Raw genomic sequence first — 22,289 nt, forward strand, 5'->3', positions numbered from 1 at the left:
AAACAGTTTTTACTCTTAACTACTGAGCTACCTCTCTAGTACTATTAGATGATTTCTTATGAAGCTTAGCAATTCAAACAGCTTGTTGTATTTTGTTTGTTTATATTTTAACCTTTATTTTACGTGTATGGATGTTTTGCCTGCATGTGTTTCTATATACTACATGAATGTAGTCAGAAGAGGGCATCTGTTCCCTTGGACAAAAGTTGTGAGCTGTATGTGGGTACTGAGAATAGAACCCAGATCCTCTGCAAGAACAGCCAGTATTCAGAACCACATAGCCATCTATCTCTCTAACCCCCAAATAGCAGGGTTTGTTTTTTGTTTTTTTTTTTTCAGTTTTTATTATTTTATTTATTTACATTCCTGTTGTTGCCTCCCCTGGTCTCCCCCAGTAGACCTCCCCCTTCCCTGGGGCCTCAAGTCTCTAGAGGATTAAGCATTCTCCCACTGAGGCCAGACCAGGCAGACCTCTGCTGTACTTGTGCCAGGGGCCTAGGACTTGCCCTTGAATGCTTCTTGTTGGTGACTCAGACTCTGGAAGCTGCCGGGGTCTGGGTAAGTTGAAACTGTTGGTCTTCCTGTGTGGTCACTCTCCTCTTCTGCTTCTTCAATCCTTCCCCTAATTCAACCACAGGGGTCCCCAACTTCAGTCCAGTTGTTGGTGGAAGTATCTGCTTCTGTCTAAGTGAGCTGCTGGTAGGGCCTCAGCTGTGCCGGGCTCCCTCCCATCTAAGCACATCATAGCATCAGTAATAGTGTCAGGCCTTGATGCCCTCCCATGAGATGGACCCCAAGTTGAGCCTTTCCTTTAGTCTCTTCTCCATTTTTTTTCCCTGCAATTCTTTTAGATAGGAACAGTTCTGGATCTCTCTGGATGGGAACCCTGTCCCTCTGCTTAAGGCCCTGTTTGTCTACTGGAGATGGGCTCTTCGATTTCCCTCTCCCCAATATTGGGCATTTTGGCTAAGGTCATCCCCATTGAGTCCTTAGAGTCTCTCACCTCCCAGGTTTCTGTTCCATTCTAGGGCGTTCTTCCATGCTGCTCATCTTCATTCATTCTCTTGGTCCTCAGCTTCTCTCCTGCCTCCCCGCCCCCATCCTGTTCCCCTTTTCCCCTCCACCTCCCCTCTTCCACCCAGGTTCCTCCCTCTTCCTTCCATGATTATTTCCTTCCCCCTTCTAAGTGGAATTGAAACATCCTCACTTGGGCCTTTCTACTTGTTATGTATCTTACGATCTGTGGGTTGTATCCTAGGTATTCTGTATTTTTTTGGCTAATATCCACTAATCAGTGAGTACATACAATGTATGTCCTTTTGGGTCTGAGTTACCTTATCCAGGATGATTTCCAGTTCCATCCATTTGCCTGGAAAATTCACAATGACTTCGTTTTTAATTCCTGAATAATATTCCATTGTGTAAATGAACTACATTTTCTATGTCCGTTCTTTGGTTGAGGGACATCTGGGTTGTTTCCAGCTTCTGACTATTATAAATAAGGCTTCTATGAACATGGCAGAGCATATGTCCTTGTGGTACAGTGGGAGCATCTTTTTGGTATATACCCAAGAGTGGTATATCTGGCTCTTCAGGTAGAACTATTTCCAATTTTCTGAGGAATCACCAGATTGATTTCCAGAGTAGTTGTTCCAGCTTGCAAATACTAACATAATACAGTCCAGGAATATTCTAATTTAATATTTAAACTGAGGAATGGTGCCAGGAAAGTATTGTAATTACGTCCCTACACACACAACACACATAATAAAGTCATGTTTATATAAAAATAGAAAACTTTGTCCAACTGTGCCTGCTTGGAGCCTAGTCACTATCCTGCATGTTTTGTGTGTGTGCTAGTGTCCAATGCACATGTGTGTAGAAGCTGAAGGGCATCAGGTGTCCTGCTCTGTCACACTCTGCCTTTTCTTTTGAGATAAGTTTTTTAGAGAACTTGGAGCTTGGTTGATGTTTGTTTCCAGCTAGCTGGCCAGGGAACCCCAATGGCTCTCCATGTTCCCCGTCTCTGGGATCACAAGCACATGCAGCCATTGTATATGGGTGCCTGAGATCTGAATTCAGGTCCTTATGCTGGTGTAGTAAGCGCTCTTTCTTACCCTCCGAGCCATCTCCCCAGATCTAGATTGAGGTTTGTCTTCCCTAATCTTTTGAGTTAAAGTATTCACTGACGTTTGAGTAAGCATGGGTTGTGTATAAAGTAGTTTGTTGCTATTTCTTAGCTATGAGTGTAGTTTAGCAACAGCATTTATATAGTATATGCAAAGCATTGTGCTTATTGTGTTTGAGCCCATCACCAGAAAACTAGTATGATTAGCAATGAATAACAATGAACAAATGCAGAAATAAAGTAAAACCCTGTAGATGTATAGCATCTACAACTCTAACAACAGGGATGTGTGCTCATACTAAAAACTAAAGAGTATAAAGATGAAAAGAAAAACAATAATTGACAGAAGAAAATGGGAAATGAAAAGCAAAAGAAAAGTTGACTGTTTCAAAATGTGAAAAGGGAGAAGGCAGGAGAAAGAAAGAAGGTTGTAATTTTAGAAAGGGGATAAGGAGAATGAAAGATGGAATGAATAAAAGAATTAAGAAAGAAAAAGAAAAAGTGACAACAAAACCCAGAACAATAAACATGAATATATAATCAGTAAGAAAGAAGGAATGTTACTGTTAGGAAAGAAACCACGAAGCCCAGGATGATGAGCATGTTTATCTAACAGTGTCTCTATGTACATACGTATGAGGTGAAAATAAGAGCCCATCTACCTGTCAGCAGACACTAAAAGGGGCAGAGGTAGGTTTTAACAACAACAAAGTCGTGTCCCTGCTTAGATTATGCAGGCAGAAATGGCCATTCTCTACCTCTGCCAAACTGCACCTCTTTGTGTGATTCTTTGACGTGAGCTCCCCGGAAAAGGCAAAAAGCTAGGACACAGTCCTCTCTCTCTCTCTCCCCCTCCCTTCCTCCCTCTCTCTTTCTCTGTGTCTCACCATTGGGTCACCATCAGAGTGGGTCAGAATGACTTTTAGTTTTTCTTCTGGCTAATACCAAGTAGCACCAAATTCAAGTTCCTTTGGCTATAAATTTACTTTGAACAGATTAGCTTGGTTTATTCCTAGGGCAGAGTTAACACCAGAGCTCCACTCAGTGCCCAGATCTCAGGCCCCTTTGAAGTCCATACAGAGCATTCCTTCTGCTGCCCACCTCCCCACAGGGCTGTCTTCTTTCCGTTAAGTCACTGAGAAGCTGGATTATGCTGTCTGCTGCTTACCTGCCATCTGTTCTCTCAGTTCTCTGATAACACAGTTCCCTCAGAATGAATTTTTTAAGCTCCTACTACCCTTTGCTTTAAATTATTAAATTTAAAGTTTATAATTGTCTATACTTTGGGAGCACAGAGTAACCACTGTAATTATTGAATACAGAATGGAATGATCAAGCTAAATAATATGCACATCACCCAAATACTTAGCATCTCCCTCTCCCCTTCTGTTTGAATGATCCAGGGACCATCCACTATCACTAAGTTAAAGGTTTTGTAGTGAAAACATTTGAAATGTATTATCTTAGCAATTTAGAAATGTATAATATTTTATTGTGTACTGTATTTGCTGTACTATTTAGTATATCTCAAAAAAAATATTTCTCTCATGTTCTTCCTGAGTTTGTGTGTCCTCATTCCATTCCTCCTCCTCTATCCTAACTGACATTCTATTCTTTGCTTTTTTCCTAAATGTCCATTCTTATAAATTTACATCTAGGTGAGAACATGTGGTGTTTGTCTTTGTGAAAGGCTTGTGTCATTTAGCATAATATTTTTGTTATCATGTTTATAAAATGGCAAAAGGGATTGGGAATTTAGCTCAGTAAGGCCCTGGGTTCGGTCCCCAGATCCGAAAAAAAGAAAAAATAACAACAACAACAAAAAAAAAAATGGCAAAAGTTCCTTTTTAAAAGCTAAATGGTATTATGTGTGTGTTCCATTTTCTCTGTCCATCTCTTTTTAATTGAAATTATTGTGTGTATGATACATGTGTGTGGGCTGATATAGAGACCAGAGGCTAATGTCAGTTCTCCCCACCCACAGACCACTTTTTGAGGTAGGGTCTTTCACTGAACCTGGAGCTCATCTTTTTATCAGACTGGCTGACTACTGAGCCCTGACTGTGCCTACTCCCACCCACCCAAGCTGGATTCAGATATTCAGGACACTGTCTGGCCTTCATATGGGTGCTGAGGATTTGAATCAGTTCCTTACGCTTGCATAGCAAGCACATTGCCCACTGTGCCATCTCTCTTTAGCCCCTTAATTGTGTTTTTCTTGCAGTTTTCTTGGTGTACAGTTAGGCTGGGTACACATTTTGAATATTCATCTTTCTTGACGTAGGGTGCACAAATATTGTTTCTCCATCTGAAGGGGCTGACTGTCAGTTGTTTGATTTGCTGTACTGACCTTTTTAGTTTGATAGTGTTAGTTTTTCTTGCTTGTATTTTTAGGTTAGTCCCTCAAAAAATTATTGTGACTAAGTGTATAATTCCCTTCACCCATCCCATGTTTAATACTGATAACTTTGGAGTTTCTGGTCCTAATGTTTAAATCTTTGATCCATTTTGAGTTGATTTTTGTAAATTATTAAATATAGCAGTATTTTTCCTAGCAATTTGGTTTATGTTATTTTATTTTATGTCAAGGCAATTACATGACCTAGAATCATAGAAAGAGAATAAAGAACCTTGTAAACTTAACTCTTTTAGTTCAGATGTATTTTATATATAATTTCATACAGGAATATAAAAACTGCTAACTCCTTGAAAGTTTATATTGGAAAAAGATAGATCTTGTAAATGACATCATGTTACTGGTATCCAACTGAGTGTGAAGAATCTTACTACTTTCTAACCAAAAAGACAGAAGATTCTATGGCTTTAAGATATATGTTACCCTTAGTCCTCCTTGAGCTCTTTATTGGATTTTACTTTGAACTTTTTGGTTATTTTGAGACTGATTCTCAATTTGTGACTCAGGCTCAATCATAGCACCAGATCAGGTGCTCACAACTGTCTATCCAGGCCGGCCAGGCTCATAGGGATCCTCTTGAGGCTTTTAGTCTCAAGAGTTTACAGGCACGAGCCAGCCGCCATGCCGAGCTTTATTTCTCTTTTGAACTCTTGATCCTCCTCCATCACCTTCCAAGTGCTAGCGTGCACTATGGTGCCCAGCTAATTTTTTTTTTTTTTTTTTGGTTCTTTTTTTTTTTTCGGAGCTGGGGACCAAACCCAGGGCCTTGTGCTTCCTAGGCAAGCGCTCTACCACTGAGCTAAATCCCCAACCCCTCAGCTAAATTTTTTTAATGGAATTTTGCTTCCATTATTTATAAACTTATCTGGCATTATGTGTCTTAACATAATTTTAATGATGTGCAAATAGCAATAACTTCTTTGGAAAGCAATTATGTAATGACATTATCTTATCTGAAACCTAAACTACATAGAATTTTAGATGACCTCACAAGACTGTGCTCTACTTAAAAAGTAAACCTGGGTTATTTGTACTGAGTTACTAGTGTGCTGTTGAGCTAATCAAGTTCAGTTTACTTTATACGTTTAAGAGTTTCTTTATAATGGTTTCCCAGCCTAGGGAGGCGTCTCAGTGGTTGAGAGCATGTACCACTCTTCCCAGTACCCATATCAGGTGGCTGACAACTGTCTGTAACTCCAGCTCCAAGAATCTGATGCCTCTGGCCTCCACAGAAACTGGCACACACGTGCATATACTCCACCCCCCATACACATAGTTAAAAATGATAAAAATAAAAATCTTCAAAAAAGTTTTTACTTCTGTAACTTATGAACCAGCTTCCCAACCAGGACAGTATGCCTGTAATCCACACATTTAGGAAAAGGAAGCAGGAAGACCAGTTGAAAGTCTGTCTCAGTTACATAGCAGTTCTAGGCCAGCCTAGGCTATCTGAAACCCTGTCTCAAAGCAAAGGAACGAGAATTTTTTTAGTTGTATCTTGAAGATTAATTTTGTTTAAATTTGTGGCCCCCCCCTTTTTTTTTACTGAGTAATGATTTGAGTTAATACCTCTTATGACTAACTTCCCTGTATTTCAGTTTTTACTTGTATTTACTTTGTTTTGAATGTGGTTAGATCCTTGTTTTTTTGTTTGTTTGTTTGTTTGTTTGTTTGTTTTGTGGGGAAGTGGGCGAGTCATTCATTGTTAAATGGTAATCTGTGAAATGGAAACTTAAGCATTGAGTTAAGTATTTGTTGAATAAGTTAAGTCATGTGTGTTCAGGAGTGTGCAGGGCTTATGCATCCGAGGACATGATACACCCTTGGCAGATAACTAGGGTCTCTCTCTTATGTCAATATAGTCTCTTTGCAGTGGTCTTTTAGAAACAATGTTTCTGCCTCGCATGTGGCACACACCTTTAAACCCAGCACCTGAGAAGTGGAGATGAGATGATTAGGACTGCAAGGTCACCATCAGTCACACAGGGAGTTCCAGACCAGCCTGAGCTACATACCCCCACACAATATTTTGTTTGGGGAGGGGTTGCCTGTCATTTGAACACAGAGTTGCATACGTACTAAGGAAGAATTCTAGTGACTGAACTGTATACCTGACTCTAAGAGATGCCTTCCTACCTTAATAAGCTTTTGTTTTCCTTTGAAATTGATAAATAGGCAAAACTTACATTAACATTTGATTTTAAGTGTTCATTTTAGTGAGTTTTAAAAAGAGCTTACGTAGGGCTGAAGAGAAGGCTCAGTGGGTGAAGGTCCTTGCTGGTAAGCCTTTCAAACCCAGGTTTCATTTTTGGACCCACATAGTAGGAGAGAACTGAGTCCCATGAACCATCGAGTAAGAGTTTCAGTCTCTCCACACCTTCTTTCAGTGCTTAGTACAGCTAGTCTTTTTAATTTTAATGGTTTTGTCGTTGTTTTAGTTTGGTTTCTATTGCTGGTAAATACAGTGACCAAAAACAGCCTAGTGGAAGAAAAGTTATATTGGTTCTAGGACTATGAACTCAGGGCCTCACTGTTTCATGGCAGGCACTTTACCAACTGAACCATCTCCCTTTGACTAGCTGCTTCCCCTTCCCACTCCCCGCCATCACACACACATACAGACACACGCACGCCCGCACGCAGCCTCTGATAGCACCAAAAACAGGGTCTCATGTAGCCCAGGCCTGACCTGACACAGAGACCCATGTTGGCAATAAAAGCATCTGTCATTAAGCCCAGCATGATGGACTTTTTTTAAACTTGAGTTTGAGGTTTGTCTTTGCTATAGCCTGTTTTAGTGCTTCTTTTTTTCTTATCTATTCATTATTTTGTGTATGTATATGTTCCTTGTTATTTATGTGTTTGTCAGTTAATGGACATTTGTAGGTTCTCTGCTTTGGCTATGTTAATAACATAGCCATAGATGTTTTATACTATTGTACAGATTGTATATTGTGTAGGTGATATATGTTTTAGGTTTATACCTAAGAGTGGAACTGGTAAGATTGCAGCGTTGGTGTTTGCCTGCATATGTGTATATAAGAGTGGTGGATCCCCTAGAACTAGAGTTACCTGTGGGTGCTGGGGCTTTAACCTAGGTCTTCTGGAAGAACAGCCAGTAACGGCTGAGCCACCCCACCTCTCCAGCCCCACTACTTACCATTTTCAGTAACACTGATATATAGCACATCAATTTTAATTACTGTCTGTCAGTGACTGGGATGATAGTAGTATGCATTTATAACTGCAAAAAATCCTATCTGCAAGACTGAATGTTAGGCTGAGTTAACCTTTCTTCTCACTTCTCCGCAGAAGACTGCGGATTTTTACACTTGGTTAGTTGCATGCTTTTACACTCAGTTAATTATTTCCTTTTCAGTTTTGCAGAATAAGAAAGCTAACCTGAATATTGGGGGGAAAAACAGAGAAGAGAAACAAGGATTGAAGACAAGGTTTTCCAGTTTGCATAATGTAAGTTCTTTTCGCTATTCTTGGCCTGAGTTCTGTATTAGCTGACAAAGCTGTTTCTATGGTAACATAGTCCAGCCTCTTAAAATGTCAGATGAATGCTGATCACTTAAAATGAGACTTTCCAGCTGCTGGTCAAAGGGCTTTACATGCCAGAAAAGAGAAGCGAAGATGAACAGGGTGGGGGGAGACGGGGTTAGACTCTACTTAGGCAGTGAACATATTCATGCATGTGAAGTCTGTCTTTCCTGCCTCCCTCTGCCTAAAACTTAAGGTTATATAAGAAACAATTTTCCCCAGTAAACTGCTTTGTTTTAGCTTTATACAAATGGTCGTTTTTTGGTATTGAGGTTTGCATTCAGCCATCTGTATCATTTGGTCATTGTAATTTCCATTTATCTGTAACAGTCCTACTTCTGTATGGATGGTTGTCCTTCAAAAATGCATCACAAATAACTATATCCTTATAACTTCCTTGTTTCTTGTCACTCTGTTTTAGATGTCTGTATCCTCTTTGAACTTAAAATAGTCTTAGTTTAGTTGAACAGATATTTCTTGGACATTTTCTCTAGCACACATTTTATGCTAAGTACTAGACATGTAAAAATAAGACATATAAGGAAAATGTTTTCTAATGTATTAGAATCTGATGAGGAAAGCCACAGGAAAATAGCCGTTTAATTTCTTTTTCTGTCTCTCACTAAACTAAAACTTAGGAGAGAGAACTAAAATAGAATGTTAAGTTGATTAATACTAATTGCAGAAATCTACTGAGAATAAAAGACTAGATCCATGTAGACAAGTGTGATAATAGTCTAACCATGAGAATTCTGATGTAGATAATTATGTATAGCTTTCTTCTATGATTTAGCATAGTGAATAGATGTACTTTTTAAAATCCACTAATAATAAATGAAAAAAATAAGAGTTCATTTTTGAAAATGTATAAACTCCTAGGTTTTTAAAATTAGCCATAGCAGTATAGTAACTCCTACATAAATTTATTCACTTATAATGAAAACATTAAATAAACTGTATCCAGTTTAATTTATACTTTTTATAATTATTATAATTTATAAAAGCTTAAGGATCACCTACTATAAATTTCATAGCTCTCATTTTAATGGGAAAGAAGACAATCTAATGGTATTGAGGTTGTTATATGTAAAAGACTTTAAGTTTAGGTGGAGGATAATCTGTCTGTAAAAATATAATTTTAGTCATTGGTGTAATTCATATCTATTTTCCTGACTGTCGGCCTTGGTGCTTCTTCTAGAGCCTATGTAGGTGTTCACTGTATTACCTAGTTTGTCTTTTCTCTCTATTGCATTGTAAGGACATATGCAAGAAGGTTGACTAGTATTAGGAATACTGCCTGAAAACTTGGATTTTTCTGAGTCAGCACTGTACTCTAAGCATACTTGCCGAAATGATGCTTAGCTCAGGGAGGCAGTAAGCTCATTAGTGTAAATATTTTTAAAGCCTGGGCAGAAGAAGCTAATTAAATTTAATGTGTGGGTTTGCACACATAAACAGCCCGCATATTTATGCCTAAGTGGGTTGATGAAAAGCTAGTACCATTGAATAAAATACGTTTTTATTTTAATTTTTGTTGGAGGACTCTTAATATAGAATCAAGTTAATATTAATAGCACTTATCTATATTTTATAACTTGCATACATTATGTTTTTTAAGACTAAGAGAAGTTCTGTGAAGTTAATCTTCTAAGTTACTCAGGTTGAGAGAAAAGCTGGCTGTCCTTAAACAACAGGCTAGGAAACATGGTAGAGGGAAATGAAAGTCCAGTCTTCCTGTCTGTGTGCTCCTTCTGCTACACGTGCTATACCATTCCCTCTGAATGAATCCTTACGAGGTTCAGCTTCACTTTCTTCATGTATCACCAGTTATAAGACTGATATTCTGTGTAGTCTTTTTCTCATCTATGTAGTTTTGTCCTTGGATACCTTTGCTGATACATCTTATTGTTCTTTGGGCATCTTTTTCATTGCAAAAGCCACTTTAAAAAAATAGTTTTACCCAGAAATACTTTTCTGTGATTCAAGTTAGCCACTAAGATGCCTTTTGCTGTGCACTAAATTATAATGAGCTGTTCTCACAGGTACTAACTCTGTGTGTTTTAATTAAGCATAAAGTTGAGATATTTAAAGTTACTGTTGAAATGTCTATCCGCAAAGCACCTATTCTCTACAAAATTTATAGCAAACCAATCCAATTCACTTTTCTCACTTTGCTAAACTTTTCAGTGTATCAGTTTTCTTAGCTGCAAGATCAAACAGTATGCTTCATAGTTTTGAGAGGCAACTTTTAAAAAAAATAGTCAATGTCCTCAACATTGGAGTCTGTATTACTAACTATATCAAGTACCTGTTAGATATTCTCTATATTGTGTAGAAATTGGAAATGGGCTATATAAAGTTTGTTTTTATATTACAATTCTTACACTTTTCCCTCCATCTTTCCCTCTTAGATTTGCCTCATGGATACATTTCATAGCATTATTATGTGATATGAGAAGTTATTTTTCTTTTTTGAAGTAACATGGATTTTATACTACAGAATCAAGAGAATTGGCTTTATAGGAAATTTTGATATATAAAAAGTGGTAGAGGTTTTTATAGATAACCATGACAACATCGTATATGAATGGGCATGTGACAGAGGAATCAGACAGCGGAATAAAAAATCTTGGTCTTGCATCACCAGAGGAACATCCGAAACACCGAGAGATGGCTGTTGACTGCCCTGGAGATTTGGGCACCAGACTGATGCCAGTGCGAAGAAGTGCACAGTTAGAGCGCATTCGACAGCAACAGGAGGATATGAGACGTAGGCGTGAAGAAGAAGGGAAAAAGCAAGAACTTGACCTAAATTCTTCCATGAGACTTAAGAAACTAGCTCAAATTCCCCCGAAGACTGGAATAGATAACCCTATATTTGACACAGAAGAAGGAATTGTTTTAGAAAGTCCTCACTATGCTGTGAAAATATTAGGTAAGTAATATAGCACAATATGTTTTACTTTGGTGTTTTGCATATCCTGACGAAAATGTGTATGGGAAGGGCCAGATTTAAGAGAGTATAGTGCTGGAAAGTTGAGTTCAACACAAGTTCTTTATATTTTAGTCACATACAACAAAAGCATTGGTTTAAATATTGTCCTAGTTTGTTTTCTGTTGCTGTGATAAACACCAGGACTGAAAGCAGCTGGGGAGAGACAGATTTATTTGGCTTGCATGTCCCAATCACAGTCTGTCATTGAGGAAAGTCAGGGTGGGAACCACAGAGAAGAGCTGCTTCCTGGCTTGCCTGCCATGACTTGCATGCTCAGATTGCCTTTTTTAACAGCCCAGGAGCAACTGCCCAGGGTAGCTGCTGTTCCTGAGGAGACACAACATACATCTGTTCATCTCAGAAAGGGAACCAGGACAGACCAAAGTCACGGTTACACCAATGTCCAATTTGGTGAGCCAGAGAGCTTTTAATTGGGGTTACTAACAGGACTGTGGGTGAAAGGTTACTTAACAAGCAGCAAAGAAAATGTTAAAGACCAGAACGTCTACCCCAGAGTGATAGCAGCTCCCAAACTGCCTGATCTTCTCCATGCAGCTGACAGATAGCTTGACAGTCTGAATTTTTTTTTTCAGGCAGATTAGCTGCCCAGTATCTCTCGTCTACCCCCAATAATTGTTTGGTCTTTTTTCACTGCTGGGTAGAGGCCCTGAATCTTTTAAGTTCCTGTTCTCCCTGACGTATGTCTCTTTGATCTTCCTTTTCTTTCCCAGAGCAAACATTTCAATTTGGAAGGAATATTGCAGTTCTGAGGAACATATTAGTGGTACTGCCCACCACAGTCTGGGCCCTCTCACCTCAGCCATTAATTAAGAAGATGCCCCAGATACACCTATGGGCCAGTATGATAGAGGTGCTTCCTCAGATTAGATTCATCCTGGATATCTAGGTTTATATCAAAACCAGCACAATTGACCCTTTGCCAACATGATATACAAATACTATTAAAATCATAACCTTTCCTTTCTTATTTGTCCTCAAGATATCATGTATATATTAATATCACAGTATGAGTCAATCCAACTTTTAAACGTTCTATAGTCTTTAGAAATTCTTGAAATTTAAAAGCCCAAGTTCTTGACAATCCAAATCTCTTAACTGTGTGCTCTTCTAAAACCAAAAAACAAGTTATATACTTTCTCATTTCGAAAGGGAAGAAACATTGAACAGTTTCAATGAAGTCAAAGCAAAACTCCAGACTCAATGGTAGCTTAGTGTCCAATATCTGGACTCCCCTAGGATCTTCTAAGCACTAAAGGGCTTTCTCAGCTCAGCTTCTTAGCTCTATCATTTGCAAAACACATATCTTGTCTCATAAGCTCAACTTGGTCCCACTCTACAAGTGGAGCTGGCCTTGGTAGTTACCCCATGGTACTGGTTGGCACCTCTCAGTATTCTGGGGTCTTCACACCAGTGGCTTCTCCGAGTCTCTTCAGGGATTCCAATCCTGCCACATGGTTCCAGGTCTCTCCACGACTTCTTCAATCTTGAAATGTGAGGTTAAGAGCACTGGCTGCTCTTCTAAAGGTCCTGAGTTCAATTCCCAGCAACTATCTCACAACCATCTGTAATGGGATCTGTTGCCCTCTTCTGGTGTGTCTGAAGACAGCTACAGTGTACTCATATACATAAATAAATCTTTTATAAAAGAAGAAGAGGAGGAGGAGGAGGAGGAAGAAAAGGTTTCTCCATCCACATTCTGTAAGCATTGGTCTTCTTACCCTCTGTTTAAAAAAAAAAATCACTTACCAAGCAGGACATTTATACATTGTTGATTTCAGCTTCCAGCTTGAGATGTAGCCTTCTCTGAGACCACAGTTTCATTGTGTTCCCCTTGAAATAGTTGCCAGAAAAATCTCACTTTGGTGCTACTGGTCTCTTGTTAATCACAGCTGATTTTTCAACCTCAGCCAACAAGTCAATTGTCTTCTTACACCAAACGTTTTGGTGATCCTGGTCTCAGGAATCACTGCTGATTCAGCAACCAGAAACCACAGACTCTTAATTTGGAACTATCATCAGAACATCCTGATAAAGTATTTGAGAGATTCTCAACATTCTCTTTACATGCCAGTCCTCCCTTGTTTACCTTTCCCTCAGCATCTTCTCTTCCAGTCTGCCACAGAACAGCCTGTTAAGCCCTAAGCACTCAGTGGCTTTTCCAGCCATAGGTTCCAGTTTTCACAGCTCTCTTGACCAAGTAATGTGGTCAGGTCTGTCACAGTAATACCAGCTTCTGGTACCACACTCTGTCCTAAGTTGCTTTCTTTTGCTGTGATAAACACAGTAACTGAAAGTGACTTGGAGAAAAAGGATTTATTTAGCTTACATGTGCTGATCGTAGTCCATGATTGAGAGAAGTTAGGGAAGGAGCCATGGAGGAAAGCGACTCACCAGCATGCTCTTTGTGGCTTGCTCAGCTTGTTTTTAGTACAGCCCTGGACTCACCTGCCTGGGAGCGGCAGTGCCCACACCAGTCTGTGGGAGGGTCTGTGTCAGTGTTCAGAAGTATGCCCACAAGCCAGTGTGTTTTATACCAAGTCATTTTTTTTAAATTAAACTACTAGAAAACAAAGTTGAATAATAATGAAGAGAATAACTACATCTTAAAACCTAGTTTTTAATAACTGTCAGATAAACAGGAATTGCTTGTGTAGGATCAATTTACTATCTCTAAATTCTGTTGCATGACAAAAATTGAAAACCTGGACCTAGGATATGATTTATATACAAAGTTCATTCTGTGTACAAATAACACGAGAATCCAAGGTTAAAAAAACATTCTTATTAAAGATTCAAGCCTTTCTGTTAGCAGGCAGTGTGGATCTAATGAGACTGCTGAGGGATGGCAGATGCATATTCTCACACAGAGGATTTAATCAGCGAACCGTACTCCTGCACACACCGATCTTTACGGAGCTGTGCTAGAAGCCGAAGAAGTCATTTTGAGAAACTTCATCTTATTCGTTAATTTGTGTTCACTTTAAGTTAGATGCTGTTTCTTGTAGTTACTGTTTTTAGATGTAGTAAAATATTTTTTCATTTTAGGTGTAATAAAACACATTTTTACATCATTGTCACTTTACTGTCCCGTGCCTGTTGAACCCTGTAGTCTAGGTACCTTAGCAAATCCCATTCCTATAATAATCCTGCTCAGGAGGCCTCTGTGGTCTCCATTTCACAGATAAAGACAGTGTCCGTGCAGACATGTAACCCTAGCTGCCGGGAAACTGATGTGGGAAGATTGTGAGATCCAGACCAGCCAGGACAACATGCTGAGACCTGGTCTCACACAAAGCAACGAAAGAAATAACACCTGAATTTCAGTCCCATCACTTGCTTAAGCCATCAAGCTAATACTTGGGAGGTCAGATTTGAATTCACACATCTAGAGTTGAATCATGCTGCAACAAGTAGAGGTCTGAATAGGAAGTGACATCCAGCCTGCACTTCGCTTACCTGCTAGGGCTTAGGCCAACCCTAATTTGCCCATAAGCATCATATACACGCTACGTTTGTTCTCTCATGAGTCTTTTTATTCCAAATATAGAGCAGTTTCTATTGTATCTCATTTACTTTGGTAAATTTTGTGTAGAACGCATATTTAAAATGTCTGCTTCTGTTTTCAGAAATCATAAAAAATGTGTGTTAGACTTCTAGGACAGTGTAAAGGGACAGATGGCAGAAACAGTCCATCTAACCTCAGCAGACAGAACTGTTTCATACTAAACTGGTGTCTGCAGGGGGTGTTTTGCAAAGAGGGGAGGGAGTACTCTGAGTTTATAAGGGGAGTATTGGGAATGGGAAGTTAAATACAGCTTTAGGGGGCTACATACAGTCTCTACTTCATAGAATTGTTAGACCAGACAAGGCCATTTTATCTTTCAGAACTACCTTGCACCCAAACACTGGCCCCTCCCCTAAATCAGGATGTTGGTGACAGTGGGTGACTGAGTTAAGCAGTGGTGGTGAGGGGAAAGAGGCTAGAGTTTCAGCCTAGGGGTGGGGGATTTCAGCTAGTCTTAGGAGAAGGGGAAGTTCCTTGGTCAGGGTCTGACAGTTTGTTCAAGGTTTATTCCAACAGTGTGTTCAGAGATAGTAAAGCCTGCCGCATACCCTCAGATATAATTACAGTGGTAAAAATTCGTATTTAGTACTTTTATATGAAGGAAGTTTAGTGTTTCCCCTCCTAAGAGTTTTGTTAGAATATAAATGTTTCATTCCATTTCTTCTTGCTTACCCTTCATTTCTTACCATTTCTCCCTCCCTCATTTAACCTGGATTAATCTGTTTTTTAATTCTTTTAAGAATAATGTGTTTGTCCATTGGCATTACTTGAAATCAGGCTATTTAAACTTTTTTTCTGTTCCTGCTTATAAATTCCATTTCTACAAGTTTAAAAGACAGCTATTATTTCTTCCAATTTACAACCCACTATGATCTTCATTAATGCCTTCATGTGGCCTTTGAATTTAAGGCTGTTTTCTAAATTGAAATATAGTGCAGGTGTTAGTAATTTATTTCTTAGAAGATTTAATAAATCATAATTAAATTCATCATTCTAAAGAAGTATAATACTGTTTATCAAATACTTTTCTCTGCTAATAATCTGCTAACACATCAGACTACAACAGAAATACTCCCTTAAAATTATGTGTCTGCTTGTCAGTATTTTAATTAATACACACAAGATGGGAGATGGCTTCAGCCTTATTCACAGCCAGAAGCAACAATGTTATTTTAAGTGAGAGAAGGGCAGGGCAACTCATTTATTTCTTTGAGAAGACACCTTCATTTTCCAAACGACACATCATTTATCTGTGAGTAGACAGCATTCCTTAAGATTATTTTTAATTATAGTATATGTAAATTTGACAATGTATAATAAAGGTTCAGTAAAGTGGAATGATACCAAAAATACTCAGAAGGGATAAATTGAATTTTGTTCAAAAGCAGCCAGAATTCTTAAATAATACTGTTATAAGTTGTAAGAATTTTAATTAAGATTTCCTTAAAATTGATGTACATTCAAAACTTTGCTTTATTAAAAATAAAATTGTTTTGTTCTCATTTATCATCAAAGTAAACTATTTTATAAAAGAAATCCTGAAAAAAAAAGTGTAGGTTAGAGTAGAAAGAGATAGAACATGTAATTCTCAGGTATTTCTAGGCTATGTATTTCAGCTTTTGTTTGTTTTGTATTAACAGTTATATAATTTGGGGCCAGGGTTGTGAAGAACTAAGCAGAATAAAGGGAAGAAGCTAGAGAAGCTGCTTTCTGTTGTGTGTGACTGTGTAATTGATAGGACGCGCGTGCACGCACGCACACACACACAGCATGCTGCTTGGTAGTTATGTAGGAACTCTTGAATTTTGTGGTTAAAGCCTCCTGTTGTATACCAGATATTTAAATGTGAAGAAAATAAAAGATAAAAGCAAAGAAAATAGGGGTGAATAAAGAATGAAATAAAGTAACAAATCTCAGATTTCTAACATAAACTGACTTGATATCATGAGATATACTAGAGTTTTGTCTTACTGTCATAAACTTTTAAAAATAAAGTTTCTTTAAAGCCAGCAAAACTTCAGGGCCAGTGATTCTGTTTTACGTTAGCTTCCTTCTGAAGTTAACTTTTACTGTCAAATGTTTAACCTGTTCTAAGTACTTCTAAACAAACCACTAGCCATTTCTTCTTGATATTTGTTGTTTCCTTCTACAAATGAAGTGATTAACTGACTGAAAATAGTTTGAAGTGTTGAGGCCATTTGAGAAGTTTCTGAGCGAGATTGCTAAAATTAGAGCATCCCTGAATATTTAACAGTTCATTGGATTATGTGCATACTCTATAAATTTTGGTTCTTCGACATAATTTTACTATAAGTGCTACATCATTCAATTTCAATAAATAAAAAATGTGCATACCTGAAATTTGACTCTACTTTATTGAATGATAATAATTTGTAACTTTTTTCCCTCTTGCAATGATTTGCTTCTTCCTTTTATGATGTGTTAAATGCTTGATAGGGCAGGAGAGATAGCACAGTGGTTAAGAGCATTTACTACTCTTGCAGAGGGCCTACAGTGAGTGTAAGGTTTCAAAACAACCTGTAACCCCATTTCTTGGGGACCTGATGCCCTCTCCTGACCTTTAATGACTTTTAATGTGTGCGTATTGTAGACAAAACTCATGCCCATACTCGATTTTAAGCAATTTTTATTATCAGTTATTACTGACTTTGGACAAGTTATTTGTTTTTCTGACCCTCAGTATTCAGGTTTTTGTGAGGTCCAAATGGAAAACTGTATATGAATAAGTGGTACATTTGCATTTGGAAGTTTTGTTACACTGTTATTAGGTTAACCAAAGTCTGGCACATACTAGGCAAGCACTGATTATTATGTTAAAAATCCCATCTCTTAGAGTTTTGTTTTAAATTTAGCTTAACTTATTAATGATTAATTATTGTTCAGGATATGTCTTAAGTTTCTCATAATTTTAAGCAAATTCATACTGACCTAGCCCACTAAAAACCAAAATTCAAAGACCTGAATTGTATGTTCTTTATTTAGAAAGAGTATTTCATATCAGCGTAGAGTGAGCAAGGCTTTTGGTGTGATCCCTGGGGATCTTGATGCTGAGAGAGCAAAGGAAGCACACTGAGTTCCCAGTACCCTCACGCCTGTGACTCCAGCTTTAGGGCAGTCTGATGCCTCTGGCTTCCACAAGCACTATCACAGATGTGTACATAGCATACAGAGAAGACGTTCACAAACAAAAATAAACAATTTTAAAATGCTTCAGATGGTTCAGAGTCTTAAATATTTGGAAATAGATTCCTGCTTCTTATTACCTGTTTTTGTTTGTTTGTTTGTTTGTTTGTTTGTTTTGTGAAGTCTCCTTATGAAGCTCATACTGGCCTGGAATTCACTCCCTATATAGACCATGCTGGTCTTCCGTGCTCCTGCCTCCTACCTCTGAAATCTAGAAATAAGGTTGTACCCTCATGCATAATCCTATTGCCTATTTTATAGTCTTTATTTTATATTTTATTCTTAGGAGCAAGCCAAGACTGGGAAAAAAATGTTAGGAAGTGAATTTAAGGACTTGCATGAATGGTTTTTTATTGTTGTTATTGTTATATCCCAAAGCCAATGTATTTGATTTCTGTTAGCATATACAATCATCATTTAAGTCATATGAAATATTAGATAAGATACTGGGAATTTAATATACTTTCCACTGAAATCAAGTAAGGAGGAACTAACCAAATTGTAGCAGTGAGGAATTTAATCTAGACATGAAGAGCTGCTTTATAGGAGGCTTGTGACCCCCGTGGAATTTATTACCAAAGCCAGTAGTATAACGTATTATGACATCCTTAATTTCAGAAAAACAACCCTTTCTCATGTTCATTAGTAAAAGAATGAGAAAGTAATGAACTAATTTTATTTATCAAATTTAAAACTATACATATATCTTACCTTCTATGTGACAAAATTATTAAAAGCAAATGTGTCATAATTTTAGATGTCCTTTAAAGTGATCAACTTATTTATACTAGTTTCAATAAGAAGGCTTATATCATTTGGTATTTCACATTTTCTGTAAAGTACCACAACTCGCGATGATTTAGTTTATATCTTCTTGTGCCGTGTGTATCTGATGATGTGCTGAAAACTCTTCTAAGTGACTGGTAACTTAGCCTGTTTTACTTGTGCATCAGAAGTACTCGGGCAGCTTTCCTTCCTGAGACTGCCGTCTGAAAGCTTTCCCTGTTAATTCCGTTGTGACAGCACTGTGGAGTTTATCCTTAATTCATACCTGTCAATTCTGCTGCATGTCTTTGTTGCTCATAGCAGTGCACTGCTCTCAGAAATCCTTTACATTTCTCAGGAAGATTTGCTGTTCACAAAATTGCAGCTCTGGTTTACTTTGCTTAAATCTTTCATATTCTACCTACTATTATGACTTTCAATGAAATACTCTGAGAAAGTGTTTAAAAATAAGATTCTTGTCTAAAATAACAAATAAAATGCAGCAGTATTGTGAAAGTAGCATTTGGAGGGTGAGTTGGAAGGCAAGTATACTGTGTCCTAAAGCTAGACAGTGATATCGCCATAGTGCATGCATTCCTCTAAATTTCAATAAAAAAAATTATATATTGATGTATTGGGCAGAAACCACAGCTTGAAGTAGCCTTTCTAAAACAGATAGGTAATACCATGCAGTCAAGCCCCGAACCCCAGCCCTGCCACACCCCACCCCTGGTGTGGCAAAAAGAAAATGAAGTGGACCTCATCCTGATGTCATTTATTCGTGATTTTAGTGTAACCACAGGTCATTTTTCTCCAGCTGTATAAGTTTAACATGTCTTTATGTCTTTGTTCTTGTTGGTCTTCATTTAGTTTAGAAAAGTTTCTCAAGGTCTGAGAAGGTTGGTGGATTGCTAACTAGCATGTGTGAAACCCTGCGTACTGTCTTCATCCTTTCCAAAACAGCAAGCACGTTCTGCACTCCTCCCAGCCTCAGTAATTAGAGTGGAGATAACAGGATCAAGACTTCAAGGTTTCCCTCAGTTACTTAGTGGATTCCAGGCCAGCCTGGGCTATAAGAGACCCTGTTTCAAAATATATATATAAATAAACAGACACACAGAGAGAAACATTTCTCAAGGTTTTAATGATGATTAAATTAAATAATACATATAAACTATACACTGTATCAGACTGTTCAGGAAGGGCAATAACTATATGTAATTCAGCCAACTATTCATGTGCTTCAAAAATAGTTGGTAATCCCTAAGTATAAAGCGGAGCTTCAGTGCAAATGGCCTCACTTAGTACGGTGAAATTGATTTAACACAGTGCACTTGGAGTTTTGATGAAAAGCTTTTGCTGATTAAAGAAAAGCCAGAATGATAGACTTAAGTATGGGTGTAAATAACACTATTTAGAAGAAGTTTAAATTGGTCTTACACCTAGTTGAAATTTATGGGCAAGTATAGTTCTCATGTTTCTCACTAATTTCATTCTTTTCCATTTATTTTATTATGTGTGGGTATTTTGCCTTCATGTATGCCTATGCACCATAATGTGCCTTGTTCCCTCAGAGGCTAAAAAAGGGCATCTGATTCTCTGGAACTGTACTTGGAGATAGTTATGAGCTGGGAAATGAACCCAAGACCTGGAAAAACATTTGGTACTCTTAACCACAAAGTTCTCCAGCTGCTACTTTTGTTCGCATAGGTCTCACATCATGAGCCTCGTCTAAATTTCAGAGAATTATTATTATTCTCTGGCTGCCGGTACCTGTGGATCTTACCATGTTCTCAAGTCCCCCCAAGTGAAAGGCAGCTTCAGGCTGATTTTTCCCTCTGAGTCTTAAATTGCCACATGGTTTTAACAGCCTTAGAATTAATATGAGCAGACTGGCCAGATGTGACCTTTCTTTGAACCTAAATTTCTTATTTCCAATTCTATCAACAGAAAAAGCCCATCAGTTTCTTCAAATTTGAAAACTACCATCTCTCTTTAATAATTACAAAATTTCTTTTCCTGTATCTTATTTATTTGTTTTTGAGACAAAGTCTCTATTATATAGCTCTGGATATTCTGAAACACACTCTGTAGACTAAGCTGGCCTGGAACTCAGAGATCTACCTGCCTTCTGCCCCCAGAGTGCGGGCACTAAAGGTGTGTGTCACTAAACATACAACTTTTAAAAGTTTCCTTAGCAATTTCTTCTGGGGGGGGGGGCGGGAGGCGGATGTAAATGTCTCTTCATTTGTATGCACAGAAGTTGACTTCCAGTGTCTTCTTCAGTGCTCTTCACTTCATTTTAATGAAGTAGGGTCCTGACTAAACCCAGAGACTGCCAAGTCAACTAGTCTAGGTAGCCAGCATGGCCTGGGTACCCCTGTCTCTACACCACAGGTCCAGATAAGTGGTGGGTTCTGGGACTAGAACCTTGGTCCTCATGCTTGTACAGCAAACAGTTTGTACTATGGGCCATCTCCCTACCCTCCACCTCAGTTATTTTTATAGATACTTTTGATTAAAAGCTGTTTTTCTAACTTAAAATGAAATTGTGTTTAGTATGTTCCACTTAAGACTAAAGATAAATTAATTGAAAAAAGAAATACGGATGGTCATGCTTTGTAAAAATGTGTTCACCAGAGAGTAATAGATCACTAAACCTTAATTTGGTATGTTTCAAAGTAGGCACTCACAGTCATTGCTTGTAACAGTATAAGTTGCTATAAATCTGGGAGGCACTTTGTCAACGTGTACCAAAGTCTTTTAAATACTTCTGCAATCAGTCAGTAATCTTACCCTAGGAATTTATTCTAATGAGTAATTAGTAGTAAAGTACAAAAATTATCAGTGTCACTGTATGGTTAGATTGGCCTTTTTAAAACTCGGAAAAGCTACATAGTAGGAAGTAATTAGTAAATAGTTAATATTAATTGGGGATTTCTAGCCTACCTTTGATCGTTCAATTCCCAGATAAAGACATAAAACTTTTATATTTATATTTATAATAAGCCTTAAAAAGCACCAGAGCTGAACAAATATCAACTCTTTATGGCTATTTTGTCAACTTCTCTGTAAATAACCCAAGATATGACTTGTCATGTTCTGACTGGGCCAATGTTACTCCAGCTGGCCAACCCTTGTGGTCAATTCTCATGATCCCTTATCTCATGGTGTCTTCCTCTCTCCACCTTCTCTCTCCTCCTAGTGGTCCTGCCTCAGACCCCAAGCCCAGGAACTGAAGCCCCACTTACCTCTCTTCTGCCCAGCTAAAGACCGTAGACATCTTTATTTAACCAACAGTTTAATTTAAGAGACAAGATTACATAGCATCACTTGGTGTACTTGAGGATTTCCTCATCCCTGGAGCACCCAGACATGGGGGCCAGTTTTTAGCATTACAGTTTTTAGCATAGCAACAGACCAAACCTCAACAAAGTAATACCAGTAGTTATTTATAACAAATAGATTAAAATATAAATAATTTTTTAAAATATATTAATTAGTCTGTCATTGTTAAGTAGGTTTGGTGTACAGAAGTCTTCCAGCAACGTTTTTATCTTAAAATAACTTCCTTTTCCCTGAAGTTGAAGAAACTCTGAGAACCTTCTTGACAGAGGTTGCTTACTGGTTTCAGTCAGCTATGAGGCCT

The 22,289-nt window shown here is 38.0% G+C and overlaps 1 protein-coding gene across 2 annotated transcripts in view; it reads left to right on the plus strand.

Moving 5' to 3' along the window:
* Positions 1–22,289, plus strand: part of Mpp5 (membrane palmitoylated protein 5) — an 88,963-nt gene that overhangs the window by 31,851 nt on the left and 34,823 nt on the right. The window contains exons 2-3 of one of the 2 annotated variants that reach the window (XM_032907992.1): positions 7,924–8,015; positions 10,502–11,025. In XM_032907992.1, the coding sequence (XP_032763883.1) occupies positions 10,659–11,025 (367 nt within the window). In that variant the 5' untranslated portion in view covers positions 7,924–8,015; positions 10,502–10,658. The remainder of the gene's footprint in view (positions 1–7,923; positions 8,016–10,501; positions 11,026–22,289) is intronic. The other variant, XM_032907993.1, reaches the window with a different exon arrangement.

The sequence above is a fragment of the Rattus rattus genome, chromosome 7, assembly GCF_011064425.1.
Source record: "Rattus rattus isolate New Zealand chromosome 7, Rrattus_CSIRO_v1, whole genome shotgun sequence".
In the NCBI taxonomy this organism is placed as follows: domain Eukaryota; kingdom Metazoa; phylum Chordata; class Mammalia; order Rodentia; family Muridae; genus Rattus; species Rattus rattus.